At 36.5% G+C, this 19,662-nt stretch overlaps 1 protein-coding gene across 1 annotated transcript in view; it reads right to left on the bottom strand.

Moving 5' to 3' along the window:
• The window catches only part of LOC126416914 (uncharacterized), a 306,432-nt gene that overhangs the window by 178,976 nt on the left and 107,794 nt on the right, over positions 1–19,662 (bottom strand). The window contains exon 7 of the mRNA XM_050084797.1: positions 2,625–2,782. Coding sequence (XP_049940754.1) covers positions 2,625–2,782 — 158 coding nt within the window. The remainder of the gene's footprint in view (positions 1–2,624; positions 2,783–19,662) is intronic.

Consider the following 19,662-nt stretch of genomic DNA (forward strand, 5'->3'; position numbering starts at 1 on the left):
TTTTGAATATTCTACCTTATCTACCAATTTCTGATTGAAGTATGTATTTATTAATGGTGTCATTCCCTTTACTGTGTGGAACTGTATATACTGTGTTTTGTCAAAATTTAATGAGAGCCAATTTGCAGAGAACCACTTAATAATTTTCTGAAAAACATCGTTTACAATTTCATTAGTTAATTCTTGTCTGTTGGGTGTGATAGCTATACTTGTATGATCGGCAAAAAGTACTGGCTTTGCATCTTCATGAATATAGAATGGCAAGTCATTAATATATATTTGGACCAGCAGAGGACCCAAGACCGAACCTTGCAGCATCCCATTTTTGATTGTTCCCCAGTTTGAGAAATCACAGTTTTTTGCATACTATGTGAACATTCCAAGAAGAAATGCAACAATATTGTGGAAAGGAAAGTTGCTACTCACCATATAGTGGAGATGCTGAGTCGCAGACAGGCACAACAAAAAGACTGTCACAAATATAGCTTTTGGCCTGTAAGGTCTTTGTCAAAATTAGAAGACAAACACACATATACACACTCACACAAATGCAACTCACACACACACATGACTGCAGTCTCAGGAAACTGAGGCCACACTGCTAAATTGATGCATAATTGATCCATAAATTGATGGACAGGGGAAATAAACTGTGTTGATCTGAGACAGTTGACAACCATACAGAATGGCAATTCTGAAAGTGCCAAAGGAAGTGTTGCGTGTTCTGCTACAACTGCCATAGATAACAAATATATTGGTGGACTCAAACAACAGAAAGTCCAGGTTGAAATATGAAAAATATTATGAAAAGGATACATTATTATTCACCATAAAGATGACACACTGAGCTACAGACAGGCAGAACAAAAAGACTGTTACACATTGAACTTCCGGTCAAAGCCTCCTTCAGAAAGATAAACATACACACATTCACATAAGCAAGTACTCCTCTATCACACATGATGGCTATCTCTGGGTGCTCTGGCAAGACTGCCAAAATACAGTTGTCATATGTGGCTGAGGTCTGTTTGCTCATGTGAATGTATGCAAAGTAACCTGCTACTAGTTCATGTGAGTGTGAATGCACTGAGTTTTGTGTTACCACACATGTGCATGTAAATCCATTTACGTAACAACCAAGAAATACAACAAACTTATCCAAGTAACACAAATATGGCTTCATTCATAAACCTCTGAATACATAACAATCCAAAAGAATGATACAGAAGGTGCAACATAAATGATACACAGAGCAACTGGTGTTAGCAGTACAAACTAAAAGATCAAAGTTAAGATGAGTAAGCATTGCTCCACACACATATAGGTGCCAGTTGCCAGTAGACAGTGCAGTGGAAACTGTGCCATGTGCAAGTTTCCTGCAGGCAGCCTCTAGTGGAAAGTCTGTGCTGATACAGTTGGTGGTTAATTTAAGTACACACAAATGGCGACACTACACTCGGTGCACTCACACTCACAAGTACTAGTAAAAGGATACAACAGTGGGTATGTTGTTCTTCCTGAAGACAGCTTTGGCCAGAAGCTCAGTGTGTAACAGCCTTCTCATTGCGCCTACCTGCAACTCAACATGTCATCTTTATTAAAAACTTATTGATGGGGTTCAGAAATTTGATTAGTATTTATCTTTGTACATACAAACACGTAATGAGACTGTTTTATTATCTTATCTATTTGACAATTGTCAACAGTTACATACTGTACCAGCAAAACATGTAGCATACAACAGAAGAAAAATTGGTAAAATCATCTAGGTTGGGGTCATAACTGACAAATGAACTTCTTGGGCTATACATTGGCAGCAAAAAATGTGGTTATTCCTCAGGAAGCTCTTGAGTTCAGAAACACAAGTCTCCTTTCAGAAGGACTGTGGAAAATGTTTGTTACATTGTTGCAGGAAGTGCAATGTTACACTATGCAAAGGATTGTTTCCTAATTCTCATAAACTCAGTCACTTATTTTGTCTCTCACAAACTATACCTGATGTAATTATTTCATTTTGCATTCAACTTGGTACATGCAATTCACTTCACATTGTGTGTGTACCTTGTACATGTGCACCCATCTGTGTAAGAGTGGTGCCATTATAGGACTGTGGTAACAATGTACCACGTTGTTAATAAATAGCAAACACAGAAAATTTTGTAATTTTCTTCATTTGCTTGAGATGCTCATGGACTGAAATTGTTTGGGAAATTACTCTGAATTATATTTCTTACCTTTCACCCTAAAAAGGAATAAAAACATACTAGGAGTTAATAAAAATTTATTTTTATAACAAACTGTTGTAACTGTTATTGAATGGAACCAAATCAGTTGATACTGCATGTCTACTGGAGTTAAAATATCTTAAAAAAATTTAAATTCACAAAAGTAATACATGGATCCACATATGCACACACACATGCACTTGTGCATGTGCACACACAAAAACTGTCATCAATTGATCAGGCAGTAAATTATTACTCACTTAACTTTTCCTTGTTGACGTTACACAAATTTCTGAAATGTTTAGGTATCTTGTACGGCCATTATTAGTGGAGAATGATAAATTATATCTCTTTATTACTTCATACATCAACAGAAGAGCATTAATGCACATAACATACCATGAAGCTTGGGTATTTAATCGAAGGAGCAATTCTCAATTGAAGGCAAGCAGAATGACGTGCACGTACATGCAATTTTACATCATGGCCTCCAGGAGTTTGTTGCATCCGAAAGAATCTTGTAAACTGCAGCTCACTTGTTATGTGTTGAAGGCAGTCTGTAACCAACACTTACGTTATTACCTTTGAATTGCCAAATTTTTTAGGTTTATTAACGTTGTAGCATTATAGAAAATATTGTTTAATAACAAAATAGATTAAGAACCAAAAATTAATAGGAAATATGTGTGATATGTATGAATACAGAGAACAACTTATCTGTTATGAAGATAAATAAATAAATTACTCTTAAATCTATATCTATATTTAACCTGTGAGTACCAGGAGACCAGCACTGTAAGTGATACTTTCCCAATGAATAAAAAAGTTCTTTTATATGAGACGTACTTACCTTACTCTTCCTCCTGCTAGCCACCCACAGTTAGGATCCAGATGACTAGGGAGTTTTCTTAGGTTTATTGGTCAAGAATTATTTTTTCAAGTTTTTAAATAACCTTTAATTGGAACCTAAGATGACTCTACTAAGAGCTAGGAGAAGTGGCCTTAAATACATCTTGTTGAGGATAAGATGTGCTAACCAGAGTAGATCTTGATGTCCCATTCAGACAGTCATGCCAAGCAGCCACTACAAGGGCTGTCAAAAAGTATCTGACTTTTATTTATAAAACCTGTCATCATTTAGACACAACTGTTCCACATTAGTCACCTTCAAAGTAGTCCCCTTCAGCTTCTACACACGTCTCCTAATGCTGTTGCCACTGCTGGAAGTATAACTGGAAAGTCTCTTTGGATATGGTGCACAACTACTCGATCAAATTAGGCATAATTTCTTCCCTGTTCTGAAATTGAACCCTTTCAGGGTGTTTTTCAATTTAGGAAAAAGCTGGAAGTCTCTTGATGCTAGGTCTGGGGAATAGGGGGACTGACAAACCACAACTGTGTTATGTTGCCCAAAAAACTCTGAATTAATTGACAACAATGAGTGGATGTGTTACTGTGGTGAAGGTGCTGACTACTTGCTGCCAACAAGTCTGGCCATTTGCATCTCAGACAAAACAGAACTTCTTGGTAGTACTCCTTATTAACATTAGTACCTTCTGTGGGTTTACTCACAGTGGATCACACCATCAGATTAAGAAAAGACAGTCAGAATGACTTTCACATTGCTGCAGACCTGCCTCACTTTTTGGGTCTCAGGGATGATGGATCCTTCCATTACAATGACTGGAACTCTGTTTCTGGCTTGTACCCATAAACCCAGGACTCATCACCAGTGATCACTCTGGGAAGAAAGTTGGAATTACTGTTCACAATATCCAGCATGTCCTGTGCAGCCTCTGAATGAAGTTGCATTTGCTCAGTTGTTAGCAACTTTGGTACAAATTTTGTTGACATCATCCTGATGTCCAAATATTCAACTGCAATGGAATGTTTGGATACAATACTAATTTTAACCTAGTCTGCAGGTTCTCTGATCATGATTTGTCTATACTGCATCACCAAAGTCCTTACACGATCAACAAAAACTTCATTTCCAGATGCTGAGGGTCTATCTGTATGTGCCCCACTCTTCAGTGATGAGCAGCCATCTCTGCAACAGTTGTACCACTCCTTTATCTGTGTGGTACCCATTGCTTCATCCCTAAACACCTGTCAGATCTTCCAGACTGTTTTAGCTTGAGAGATACCAAACATAAAATAAAATCTGATGTGATAACATTGTTCCACTTTTTCAGTCATTTTTACCCATAACACACAATCTGACAAGTACCATTTACATGTTTTCACTTGTCAATGACAAACCAGCAACTGGTTGTTTCTGCAGTCATGAAAAAGTCAGACATGTGCACTATGTATGCCTACAAACACAGAGAGCACGCACACCCTGATACCATTGTTGATTTCAACAATAAAAAATAAGGTTGGGTATTTTTTAAAGAGCTCTCATAGTAACCATAAAGTAAGTATCTCATTGGATCAAATCATGGAAAACAAATGTGAATATGTTGTTCACTGACTCACAGAACAGGTCTTTCAGTTATTTAAAGTCTGTTAACTTCTGTACTAAATGTATCATAGCTCACCCTAAAACTGAATGACAAATATGTTATAATACTGAGAAGAGGTTTCAGGTGCCATGTGGTCAGCATGCAGACTGGGCACGTAGAAGTATTTGTGCATGGGGTAAGTGTGTCCTTTAACTTTTTAAGCCTGTAAGACTATTGTACCATGAACATTGAGAAAAGTAGACTCAGGCAATGATTTTATGTTGCAGGCAACATGTCTACTTTGCTAACACATTGCTACATAAATTCTGGTTTAACAGACAATAGCTTAGGCTGTAGAAACCCAACTGCTTCAAATACTTTTTATTTATAGACACTAAATAGCAGAGCTTTAGGAACTGAAAATAGTTTATTCCTGGAAGCCTCATGTAACTTGAATACTGTTACTGGAGACCATACTGTTAAGTGGTTTCATGCTGCAGGAATCCTTGTTGCATTGATGGCATCTTGCTTCAAAAATTTGACTAAATAGACAATAACAAATGCCACAGAAACTCAATTGCCTCAAATGCTTTTTACTCACAGATAATAAATTGCAGAGCTTTAAGAACTGATCATATGTTATTGAAAATGAAAGAGGAGTTAAAAATGATGAATGGGGGGGGGGGGGGGGGTACAGCTGGGTTAGCAGCATATGTGCAGCAAAGTAACGAAGAGCAAGCACCACTAAAAATACAACATTTTTTAATACAGAGGAGCAGGACAGGAATAAACTTCAAGTGTAAGGTTTAAAAATTAACGCATGATATTCCATGGAAATCATTTAGGTTTATTCATCAAAATGCTCATATTCTGATGAAGAAGTTGAAATAACTATGAAGTTGTAAGCTTATGAATTGCAGAATATCCCTCCACAAAAGATAATGAGTAGATTTAGTGTGAATGAGAGACAATACTAAAGAATATCTATCCAGTGAGAAACTTCAGACATGATAAAAAATAATACCACTGAGATGAAATATGTATGATCAGTCTAGCATAACATTGTATGATGGCTATACTTGTTAAACTACCCAAGCAGATTCCATGATTTATATTTTTGATGTACTGTGAAGGATGCATAATATTTGTCACTGAAATACCGTCACTGCACTGTCAATCTGTACACATCAATTGACTTCATAACCTATTCTAATAGTTGTACATAGATGAGGAAGTACCAAATGACAACAACCCTATTGTGCATGTTTCAGTTATAATGGATGTGAAATTTTATATTTTACCAGTGCCTTTCATCTATATTTTAAGTTACCTCCACCACAAAATGCAACCCAGTTGTTACTATTTCCTTCTGAAGAAGGCGTTTTTATAAATGTTGAAACCATGGTAAGGGGGTTAAATAAACATTTCATTTTGTAACTAACTGGCTGTTTATTATTCTACAAGAAAATTTCATTCTGCAGTTGCCACTCCTGCTGCCATGTTCAATATTTTAAAATAAAAAAAAAATAGTCATCCCAAACTGTAATAACTTCATTGGAGTCCATCCAAAAGATTATGGATCCAGTTAAATATGTTTTTCAACTGGGGTTGAATTATTTTTTATTTTTTTCCCAAGTCATTGAACATTTTGAACTGAGTTTGATTACACTGAAGGGTTTCAGCTGGAAAGTGAAGAGGTAAAAGATGGATCAAATGAAGTTTTTCAGTATCAAGAGATTTGATGGAGGTAATTTTCAGATATGGAAATATTATATGAAAATTATCTTTTCTGCCAAGAAACTGCTGGACATTGTCGACAGAAACAAATTAAGGTCAGCTGAAAGCACAGATGCACAGAACTTGTGAGATGAACTTATGCAAAAGCAATGAAATTTATTTCATCAGGTACAGGATTTGACTACATCTACATCTACAACTGCATCCATACTCCGCAAGTCACCTGACGGTGTGTGGTGGAGGGTACCTTGAGTACCTCTATCAGTTCTCCCTTCTATTCCAGTCTCATATTGTCCGTGGAAAGAAGGATAGTCGGTATGCCTCTGGGTGGGCTCTAATCTCTCTGATTTTATCCTCATGGTCTCTTCGCCAGATATACGTAGGAGGGAGCAATATACTGCTTGACTCCTCGGTGAAGGTATGTTCGCGAAACTTTAACAAAAGCCCGTACTGAGCTACTGAGCATCTCTCCTGCAGAGTCTACCACTGGAGTTTATCTATCATCTCCATAATGCTTTCGCTATTACTAAATGATCCTGTAACGAAGCGCGCTGCTCTCCGTTGGATCTTCTCTATCTCCTCTATCAACCCTATCTGGTACAGATCCCACACTGCTGAGCAGTATTCAAGCAGTGGGCGAACAAGTGGACTGTAACCTACTTCCTTTGTTTTCGGATTGCATTTCCTTAGGATTCTTCCAATGAATCTCAGTCTGGCATCTGCTTTACCGACGATCAACTTTATATGATCATTCCATTTTAAATCACTCCTAATGCGTACTCCCAGATAATTTATGGAATTAACTGCTTCCAATTGCTGACCTCCTACATTGTGGCTAAATGATAAGGGATCTTTCTTTCTATGTATTCGCAGCACATTACACTTGTCTACATTGAGATTCAATTGCCATTCCCTGCACCCTGCGTCAGTTCACTGCAGATCCTCCTGCATTTCAGTACAATTTTCCATTGTTACACAACCTCTCGATACACCACAGCATCATCCGCAAAAAGCCTCAGTGAACTTCCGATGTCATCCACAAGGTCATTTATGTATATTGTGAATAGCAACGGTCCTACGACACTCCCCTGCGGCACACTTGAAATCACTCTTACTTCGGAAGACTTCTCTCCATTGAGAATGACATGCTGCGTTCTGTTATCTAGGAACTCTTCAATCCAATCACACAATTGGTCTGATAGTCCATATGCTCTCATTTTGTTCATTAAACAACTGTGGGGAACTGTATCGAATGCCTTGCGGAAGTCAAGAAACACAGCATCTACCTGGGAACCCATGTCTATGGCCCTCTGAGTCTCGTGGACGAATAGCGCGAGTTGGGTTTCACACAATCGTCTTTTTCGAAACCCATACTGATTCTTACTGAGTAGATTTCTAGTCTCCAGAAAAGTCATTATACTTGAACATAATACGTGTTCCAAAATTCTACAACTGATAGACGTTGGAGATATAGGTCTATAGTTCTGCACGTCTATTCAACGTCCCTTCTTGAAAACAGGGATGACCTGTGCCCTTTTCCAATCCTTTGGAATGCTACACTCTTCTAAAGACTTACATTACACCGCTGCAAGAAGGGGGGCAAGTTCCTTCGTGTACTCTGTGTAAAATCAAACTGGTATCCCATCAGGTCCAACGGCCTTTCCTCTTTTGAGAGATTTTAATTGTTTCTCTATCCCTCTGTCGTCTATTTCAATATCTACCATTTTGTCATCTGTGCGATATGCGACAGTCTAGAGAAGGAACTACAGTGCAGTCTTCCTCTGTGAAACAGCTTTGGAAAAAGACATTTAGTATTTCGGCCTTTAGTTTGTCGTCCTCTGTTTCAGTACCATTTTGGTCACAGAGTGTCTGGACATTTTGTTTTGATCCACCTACTGCTTTGACATAAGACCAAAATTTCTTAGGATTTTCTGCCAAGTCAGTACATAGAACTTTACTTTCAAATTCATTGAATGCCTCTCGCATAGCCCTCCTCTCACTAAATTTCGCTTCGCGTAATTTTTGTTTGTCTGCAAGGCTTTGGCTATGTTTATGTTTGCTGTGCAGTTCCCTTTGCTTCCGCAGCAGTTTTCTAACTCGGTTGTTGTACCATGGTGGCTCTTTTCCATCTCTTACAATCTTGCTTGGCACTTACTCATCTAACACATATTGTACGATGGTTTTGAACTTTGTCCACTGATCCTCAACACTATTTGTACTTGGGACAAAACTTTTGTGTTGAGCTATCAGGTACTCTGAAATCTGCTTTTTTTCACTTTTGCTAAACAGAAAAATCTTCCTACCTTTTTTAATATTTCTATTTACGGCTGAAATCATCAATGCAGTAACTGCTTTATGATCACTGATTCCCTGTTCTGTGTTAACTGTTTCAAATAGTTTGGGTCTGTTTGTCACCAGAAGGTCTAATATGTTATCACCATGAGTCGGTTCTCTGTTTAACTGCTCAAGGTAGTTTTCAGATAAAGCACTTAAAAAAATTTCACTGCTGCAAATTGTTATGTCTTATGCTACAGCAAAGAGTATGCCAAATCATATTAAGATAATTCATGAACAGCAATCTGCAATAAGTAAAGTTATATCTGTGATACTATTGGACAACATATTAGTAAAGTTGAGGCATTAGCAAAATCTTTTACAGATGTTGTGGAAACAGAGGAAGATACAGTCAAGATTGCCAGGTTTAGGTGGATTTCTGGCAAGCTCTTGTTTTTTTGTTACTGCTTGGGACTTCTGTGATAAAAGCAGGCAGAGTTTTGATAATTTAGCAGCAACATGACTGAAAAATGCTGTTCAAGTTGAACACTAAAAGTATAAAAGTCAGTGCTCACAAAAAAATCAAGCAAAAATTCTGTGAACAAAAAGAATGCTGATTGCAATTATTGTCACAAGGGAGGTTATTATAAGGTTGAATGGACAAAAAGACTTTTTAAATAATTAAGACATCAAACATCCAACTCTGAGTGAACAAATCAGAAATATTTGGCTACCAATTGTGTTCATGTTTAGCCTGCTGATACTACTGCACCAAAACGTATAATTTCATGCAAGGAATAATTTTCAATATTTAAATTATTAGGGAAATTCAAAGGTCCTGTCCAGATAGGAGATAATTCAGTTGCCCATGCTGAAGATATTGGATCACTCAAGTGAGCTACGCTATTATGTTGTATGGGAACAACATATGCCAGAGAATACATTAACATACCTAGTTTTAAGAAATGCCAGTAAGGGTTTAAAATTCAGACGCAACAACAATAAGATTGAGGTGTGTTGAGAGATGCCAGTGGCAACTAGTGTAAAAGCTGAAAATCTGTGTAACAAAATTCTGATTTCTATGGAAAATACTGAACAAGAATACTGTGCATGGTCTGTTATGGCACAAGAGATTGGGAAATGGGACATGTAAACATCAATAATCTGAAGAAAATAGTTGACTTTGGTTTGATTCTAAATTTAAAATCAAGTGCTTTAACCAAATTTTTTATGAATCATATCAGTATGGCAAACTGCAAAGGTAGGGATGAAGATCAAATTTTCCAATTGTGCCTACACTCCAGGAGAACTCGTTCATGTTTATGTTTGTGGAAAGAGCCACTCCCACAATTATGTGGAGTCAACTACAATGTTATTTTTAAAAATGATTCAATTTTATACTGTTCTGAATATTTTGTTAAGAACAAAATCAATGATAATAAAAGTAATAATACTTCCGTATTCTTATAATTTCAACAGTTAATAGAAAGACAGACAAAAATAGATTTAAAGTTACCAGAACCGATAATAGGACAGAGTTTGATAATGATTAAGACTAGCATCATCCATCAAAGGAGATCATCATATACCCAGAGCAGAATGAGAAACTGAACATTAGATCAGATTGATAGTGAAGAGTGTTTGCATAATGCTTCTCATTTCTGATCTTTGAGAAGCTTTCAGTAGAAGCTGTCAGCATGACAGTATATACATTTTCTGTGTAAGTCTACTTGTGAAAAGATACCATATGAAAAATGGTCTGGGAAGAAAACATCATCAGAGCATATGAGGGGGTTTCAAAGAAAATCAAAGAGGATGGCAACCATCAGTTACAGAGGATAAACTAATAATAATTATAGGCTGTATGGTCCTATAACAAAGAAAATATATCTTTCATGAGATAGATTTTTCAATGAAAATACCACAGGATGTCCTAAAGAACTCAGGATCAATAACATTATGTATGAATACAATGTCTGAAGAGAAGCAGAAGAAGATAAAATGTAACAACCTGTAGAAAATGGAGATGTAGTCATGCGAGATCAAGGACTCTGTGCTATTGAGAAGGTTAATGATCTTGGAATGGATCTTAGAAACCACAATGAAATTTGCCCTCCAGTTCATTTCCAAAATTATGTGGTTTGTGCAGCAGTCATTGATGAAGCACAAACATTTGAGGCTCTGACAAGTGGTATCAAACAATGAAAGTTTAAATGTTTTCATTGGCAATAAATAATATCTGAGACTTGGTGGATCTACCTCCAGATTGTCACATTATCAGTTGTGAATGGGTTTACAAAATTAAACTTAAACCAGATCATAGCATAATGAGGTATAGATCTAGATTGTGTGCAAAAGCAAATTCCCAGAAACCCAGACTTGATTATGGAGACACGTTTTCACCTGTTGTTAGATATGAAGCAATTCATATTCTTTTAGCTTTCGCTGGAGTGTGTGATATTTACATGAAGCAATTTGATGCAAAAACTGTCTCTCAACAGTGACTTGTAAAAAAGATATTTTCATGGGCAGCCTTAACATTTCATTAATGATACTGCAACCTTATGCTGCAAATTAAGACAAGCCTTCACAGTTTTATTCAGACAATTATACGTTTTGTGTGATGAGGGACTAATTCTGAGTATATCAACCACAGCTGTAAATAAAATACTCGGAGAATTCAGGAAACTATCATTGATGATCCCAGTTACTTTGTAGGACTGGAAATCAGGCAACATTGTGAAACTAAAGATCTGTTTATCTGTCAAGAGAGCTATGTTAGTCACCTCTCTGAAAAATTCAACATGAACATCTGTAAGCTACATTCAACACCTACTGATTACAGTTCACAGCTGCACTTGGGACAGCGCAGCTGTGAAGAACAAGAAATGGAAAATGTTTCATTTCATGAGGCTGTAGATGGGTTGATGTTTGCTGGCAAAGTGACAAGAGATGATATAATATTTTCTGTCAGTCAAATCAGTATGTTTCTCAACAACCCTGGACTGAGCACTGGACTGCTGTCACACATCCTAAAATATATATGAGGTACATAAGACAAAGGTATTAAATACAATAATGGCAATCTGAAACCTCATGTATACTCTGATTCTGATTTTACTGGAGATATTGATACTCATCATTCAACATTGGGTTATGTCAGTATATTAACCAGTCATGGCTGTACCTAATGGCTACTGCTGAGTGGTATCTCTTCCAAACAGCAGTCCATTTGAGCCAAGCAGATGTGACTCTACCTGAGGTTACTCATACTTTAGGTAATTGGGCTATGCATAGCTCTGTTGCAAAAGAATGGCTCTATGTAGTCATACATTCGAGATGCATATGTCTACTTTCATGCCCTGCAGCTAATTGATTGCAAATAATAACCTTTTGTTGTGTTCCTGCAGTCAAATAGTCTACGCATTAGCATGAATTGAGAATTAATAAAATACACAGAAATACAAAATAAATGTTAAATGATTAATTTAATAACAAGAGTTATATTCTAATGTCTTTAATTGATGTAGATGACAGAGAATTACGTTGAATCTTGTTTGTTCATGAAGCAGCATCTCAAATAAACAGGAAATGGTCCTATGGTAGTCATTTAAAATGCAGACAGAAAATAGCCTTTTCAGATGCAGTAAAATTACATTGAGATTGTTATGAGAATGGTAGCAAAATCCTCAAACTCAATAGTCATCAAAGACTTGTGAAAAATAAGTCCTTTTCAAGATCACAATACACGAAAGATTCTCCAGCTCAAATAGTTCAGAGTCAAAATGATGATCCACAAATTAACACAAGTGCTGGGAAGAATAATAACTCATACTCGGTCTATTCTCAGTTCTGTAAATCAAGCAGTAAAAGTTAGAGTTCTTCTCTGAAGCACATTCAAACCTCTTGAAATATATATATTTATTTATTTATTTTATTTATCCATCCGTTGACAATAAATATTGTATGGATGTTGTCAAGGGTACATGTAAGTCATTTCAAAGAAATGGGACACAAACAATATATACGTAAAAAAGTACAAAACAGAATAATACAATGTATATAGCCTATATACATCCCTGCTTGATATTTTAAATGCATAGTCTGTTTTTCATAAGGCTTTAGTTTTGTCCTCCCTAAACGGCAAGTCCTTATATACACAACACTGTTTAAGTATATATTTACATCACACAACAGCTGTCCTTTAAGTATGTAAATGTAATGAATGATTAGGTAATGAATGATTAGGTACAGATAGAGTATTTTCCATTTTGCCTTTATAAATATCATCAGAAAAAAATTATTGACCTACATAGTCATTTACAGAATAAAAACATTGTTCTACTAGAAATTTTTTAAATTCTGTTTTAAATTTGTTATCATCTTCTAACTGCCTGATGTTGACTGGCAGTGCGTTGTACAGTTTTGCATTGATATGGCTCACATGCCTTTGTGTATTTGTTCTTTTTGTTCGCTGAGTATGGAGTGCTGCTTTATTATGGGTATTGTAGTTATGAAAGTCGGCATTTGTCTGAAAATCTGCAATGTGGGCCCTGACATACAATACACATTTGTATATATATAATGATGGTATAGTAAGTATTCTAAGCTTTTTGAATATGGGTTTGCAGTGTGTCTGTGGATGACTGTGAGTTATTATTCAGATGGCCCTCTTGTGCAACAAAAAAATTTGTTTTAGGCGCCCTGTTGTGGAACCCCAAAATATTATTCTGTATGTGGCAAGAGATTGAAAATAGCCGAAATATGCCATTCTGGCACCCTCTGAGGTACAAACATTTGCAATAATTCTGAGGACAAAACAGGCTGAATTAAGTTTCTGTGCAAGTTTTATTACATGGTCATTAAAATTAAAGTTTTCATCCACATGAATCCCCAGCAATTTTGTGGATGTCACTCTGTCTAAGGCTTTGTCACCCCACACCAGATCGAGAGTTACATTTTGACATCTTTTCCCAAACTGCATATAACTTGTTTTATTTACATTCAATGTCAACCAGTTTGCATTGAACCAAGAGTGGATGTAATTTAGTACTTTATCAGCAGTTGTTGGTAGCAATTGCTTTGGTGAACTTATTATCACACTAGTATCATCTGCAAATATTATTGCTTTCGCTGCATCATCTTAGGTGTGAAAATCATTTATAGAGACAAGAAACAACATGGGCCTTAGGATGCTGCCTTGTGGTACTCCTATTTCTACATTTTTTCCCTCTGATACTGAATTTATTTTGTGGCTGGAATAAGTTGACATCAGTCCTACTACCTGTGTTCAGTTTTTTAGGTATGATTCAAACCATTTTTTTCCTTTCCCATGTATACCCAATGCTTCCAATTTTTCTAAAAGAATGTCCTGGTTCACAGTATCAAAAGCTTTGGAGAGGTCTAAATTTACTCCTAAGCCCCTTAGAAGTTAAAATATGGCAGTGATTGCTCACCATTCAGAATCAATCACTCACCAAACAAATACCACATGTTACCACAGGCAGGTCTGCCTCCTTCCAGAAATCACGTAAAAGTGATTTGTTCACTCAAAAATTCCAGTCTTCACTTGACTCCTGTAGTGTTCTGGTACTAGCTGCTTCTCCATTGGCTGAAGGGCATCCCCACCAAAAATAAATTGTTCTTAAGCTCTAAAGACATGATTTGACTCAACATGGCCACTTCCTGGACTAAATAAATATGTTACAACAATATTTAAATAAAGAAATATCATAAAAATTTTGTTACACTCAAATTATTCACAATACTTTTACTTATGCTTGTTTGACTGCATTCAAAGGTTCATTTGTAAAAGTTTATTCATTATGAAATATTAACTTCTGTAGTTTAAAGTTATTGAAATGCTGTTGTTTCACTGGATGTGCCTCATATTTCTTAGTATTGCAATCTGCATTGATATATGATTGTAAATTACTACAGATTCTCAGAGAGCTGTAACAAACCGTCTTTCAGTTCATCTCAAAGACCGCCATTGCTGGGAGCATAGGCGGCCCCATTAAGTGATCAACATGTTGTCAAGATTCCCAATATTGGGATTTTCCAGTTTCTGGCCACATGCTCCTTGTCTCATACCCGAGTGGCCTGGAACATCCGTTGCAGTCTGCATGAGCCCCGGGCCCAGTAGCGTTCAGCCGTACATCAAATTCATTGACCACGTAGCAATTCTAGGTGCTTAATTAGCTCACCTACATATTGCAATGTTACACAGTGTACTTGTTACATGAACAATTCACAGTCAAAAAATGTGTTGCTAGACCTACAACAGAAGTGGAGTACATTGCAGCATCTGATGCAGCTGCTGAAACAATGTGGCTTTGTATGTTCTTGTAGAAGCTCAGTATGAGCCTAGAAGAACTATCTCAAGTCTTTGTGGACAAACAAAGTGCATCGTAACTGAATCAGCCATTGTAGAAAGGTCATAAGTCTTCTTTTTTATGAAAATGAGTTATATATTGGAACAGTGTGGTGAAAGGTAGTAGGATTAATACATACAAGAAGAGCATCGCTCCCAGTGCACGAAATCCTCATTCCACACAGAAGGATCATGAGTTACTGACTTGTGCCCTTTCTGCAATGACTATATGAACGTTTGCTCTGTTGAAAGCAGAAGATATTGGTGACCTGTTACTGATTTCAAGCGTATTTTTTCTTCTTACGATCAACACACTGTAATTATCTTTTGTTGTGCTTCAAATAGTAAGTCACTATTGTTTAATTTAGAAGTCACTTTCACGGTGTAATAAATTGTGTGTGATTCTTCTTGGGACTCCAAAATACTTCCCTACAGGAAAGAAAAGAAGAAAAATTCTAATAAATACAAAAGGAATACTATTCATGATTCAAAAGTGAAAGGAGAGGAACACATGAATTGGAAAGGGGACACAATTCTACAATGGAGTACAGGAGAAGCCTGCAAGTGAGTAAAATACATTAAATTAATTGTTGTAAGCATGTAAATTCAGTTATCTGTACAGTGCGCAGTGTAAGCATCAGTGGTGGATGAAGATACAAAGGCAGATATCATTTGAATGGAAAAAATCCACAAGACATACTCATGCAAAGGCTGTTCAAAATTCAAAGTGTGAGGAGCAGAAGAGTCTGAAAAGAGGATCCAAAACTAAAAAGTTCTAATTTCAGCTATTTCACAACTACAGGTAAGACAAAAAGTAAGGATATATAAAAAGCCTTTATTAGCTTGCATGGCAGAACATAAACAAGGGTTCAAAGATTACACCTCTTGCTACTTCAAGGCAGGAGTCCTTGTGATAATAGAGGGAAACTTGAAAAACATAACACCATACCAGGAGAAATTTGTCAAAAGATCAGTAATCATACTAATTATTTTTTAAATAAGACTACAGTTTATTCTGGAAAGGTGTTATGGTATTCAGATGCTAGGCTAAATGTTAAATCCTTGCATAACTCAATTATACAGCAATATCAAGTGCAAATTTTACTTAAAACATTTCAAGAAAAATTTTAACATAAATTTGGGCATCCACAGGTTGATAAATGTAGTGCACATAAAGGACTGTTAACAAAGGTATGTGGTCCTCACCTTGCTGAGTCTGTAAAGTGAAGTGTGGCTGCAGAATTAATGATTCAGCTCAGAAGATCCAAAAAATTTTACAATAAAATTAGTGAAGTTTCAGAATACAGCAAACAGGAAAATAATGACTGTGGGCTGGGGTTTGACTAAATGCAAAATTTACTGTTACCATTCAGGATATTTTTTATTTGAGATAGCTACAGGTCAGTTGTTTTGGCATTACATAATATGAAAAGTAAGCACTCAGACTTTTATGTGTACCATGAAGGTGAAGCCAAGAATGATGGAAATGAAGTTTGCTCATTTCATTTCTATACAATTATATCCAGAAACAGACCCGAAAAGATGAGAATGAGCTTCACTTGTTCTCTGGCAGGTGTGTCAGTCAGAAGAAGTATAACACAGTGATTCACTTTTGTTTAACGCTTGTAACAAGCAGGAGATTTAAAAAGATGAAATATTATTTCCCTATGGAAGGGAATAGTTTTCTACCAAATGGTGGCAATTTTGGGACAATAAAGAAATTGGTGAGACCACATGGCAGGACCTATATACCTTAAGAGTATGCCATAATGATAAAAAATTCATCAAGTAAATTCTCAGCAGAAACTGTTGACGATGTTGCTATATTGGCATTTAAAAATTGGTGGCCTGTGAATTTAAAGTCTTGTTTCTCTTAATCAAGCATGCGTAAAATTCCTAAGGAGCATAGAATTTCTTTTCCTCTTCTCAGTGGATGAGTTTTAGTTGATGAGCATTATCAAAGACAAGTGAAAACAGAGCTGTTCATTGATGGTGCTGTCACAGAGATACTTTTGCTCCTTCATAACTTTGCTAAGATTCCTGTGCTTCCAAATGAATTAGCATATCCTAAAAAAACTGGGTGCAAATCAATCTCAGTAAAACACAAGATATATTGAAAGTTAAAAAGTGTATTCCAGTTGAATATATGTAATTTTATGAGTAATGATAACAATGATCACCAGCATGAGGAATAAATAATAAAGATAATGATCTAGAAGATTATCATGTTTTATTGTGTTCTGTTTCAGCACTATTATAAGAAGAGCAGCTATAGCAAAAAATGTGAATAAAATGGCAATAGTCTTATTTGAGTGTGCATTTCTCATTTTTATTGATTTTATAACAAAATGAAAATGTTTTTCCAAGTATAAAAAAATGGTTCAAATGGCTCTGAGCACTATGGGACTTAACATCTATGGTCATCAGCCCCTAGAACTTAGAACTACTTAAACCTAACCAAGCTAAGGACATCACACACATCCATGCCCGAGGCAGGATTCAAACCTGTGACCATAGTGGTCACGCAGTTCCAGACTGAAGCACCTAGAACCGCATGGCCACACCGGCCTGCTTCCAGGTATAGCTTTCATTTATTATAACAAATAGTTCCAGTGCAAAATAGTCATAAATCAGCAATTTTTAAATTTACTTTTATGCTAAAAAACAAAACAAAACAAAACAAAACAAAAAACACAATACTACACAGACCTTGAATATTAAGTAACCATTGACATTGAAATAACAAAAAATATACAAATGGTTTATGCTGCAGGAAGCTTTTGATGTCTCTTGTAAAATTTTACATTGTGACTCATGATCTTCTTGGAAATGACCAATTCAATTGTTAAAAAATCACAAAAGAACTAAACACAAAGACAGAAAATGTCATTACACTTGTGAATAGATAAATAGTGGTTCTATTCTTGTGTCCTGTGTTAAGTCAGATCAGCTGGCAGACATATTTACAAAAGCACTTGCCAAGGAAATTCCCAAACTAACAGTAGATAATTATCAACTGTGTTCTTAAGATTAACAAACAAGGATGGGAGTGATACATAGTACAGCTTGTTGTACTGATTGTCTTATGGTGTGTGTGTGTGTGCGGGTGAACAATAGCTTATTAGTGCATGTGACTTTTTATATCTTTGTCACTTCAGAATGACAGACATTCTTTTATTCCTCTGTATTCTTTTTCTGTCTTGTTACCATTATCAATGGTATCTGTTCTGTGTCATGTTTGAAATGTCTTCTTCTTTATTCAAGTAATAAAATTTACAGCCTGTCCAATAGATCGCACAAAGTTCTGACAGAATCAAAAAATAAAAATTATCCTATTTGCATTTCACATTAACAAATGATACTATAGGATAAAACAAAATTCAGATTTGGGAACAATAAATACAGTTTCCCACTAGGTTCACTACTTAACCCACTTCTATTCTTGGTCTACATAAGTTACTTTCCCTAGCAATTGCAGGATTCTTGAAAAACTGTGATGTTTGCTGACAACACAAGTATACTGATAACACACCCAAACACAAACATCCGGCCACAAACAGGAGAAGTACGTAACAGGTTTACAACTAGTTCATAGGAACTAACTTAACAATTAATTTTATGAAGCCTAATAATATGCAATTCCAAACAAATAGAAGTAACTTGGAAGAATTACAATGAGAGATCAATTGGATCATACTGGTCGAGGCTCAGTGTGTGAAATTCCCAGGTGCCCAAATGGATAATAAATTATGTTGGCACCAGATCAAGATCCCCCCCATGAACCATGGACCTTGCCGTTGGTGGGGAGGCTTGCGTGCCTCAGCGATACTGATAGCCGTTACCGTAGGTGCAACCACAACGGAGGGGTATGTGTTGAGAGGCCAGACAAATGCGTGGTTCCTGAAGAGGGGCAGCAGCCTTTTCAGTAGTTGCAGGGGCAGCAGTCTGGATGATTGACTGATCTGGCCTTGTAACACTAACTAAAACGGCCTTGCTGTGCTGGTACTGCGAACGGTTGAAAGCAATAGGAAACTATAGCCATAATTTTTCCTGAGGGCATGCAGCTTTACTGTATGGTTAATGATGATGGCGTCCTCTTGGGTAAAATATTCCAGAGGTAAAATAGTCCCCCATTCGGATCTCTGGGTGGGGACTACTCAAGAGGATGTCGTTATCAGGAGAAAGAAAACTGGCGTTCTACGGATCGGAGCGTGGAATGTCAGATCCCTTAATCGGGCAGGAAGGTTAGAAAATTTAAAAAGGGAAATGGATAGGTTGAAGTTAGATATAGTGGGAATTAGTGAAGTTCAGTGGCAGGAGGAACAAGACTTCTGGTCAGTTGACTACAGGGTTATAAACACAAAATCAAATAGGGGTAATGCAGGAGTAGGTTTAATAATGAATAAAAAAAATAGGAATGCGGGTAAGCTACTACAAACAGCATAGTGAACACATTATTGTGGCCAAGATAGACACGAAGCCCACGCCTACTACAGTAGTACAAGTTTATATGCCAACTAGCTCAGCAGATGACGAAGAAATTGAAGTGTATGATGAAATAAAAGAAATTATTCAGATAGTGAAGGGAGACGAAAATTTAATAGTC

This window comes from Schistocerca serialis, chromosome 8 (assembly GCF_023864345.2).
Source record: "Schistocerca serialis cubense isolate TAMUIC-IGC-003099 chromosome 8, iqSchSeri2.2, whole genome shotgun sequence".
Taxonomy (NCBI): domain Eukaryota; kingdom Metazoa; phylum Arthropoda; class Insecta; order Orthoptera; family Acrididae; genus Schistocerca; species Schistocerca serialis.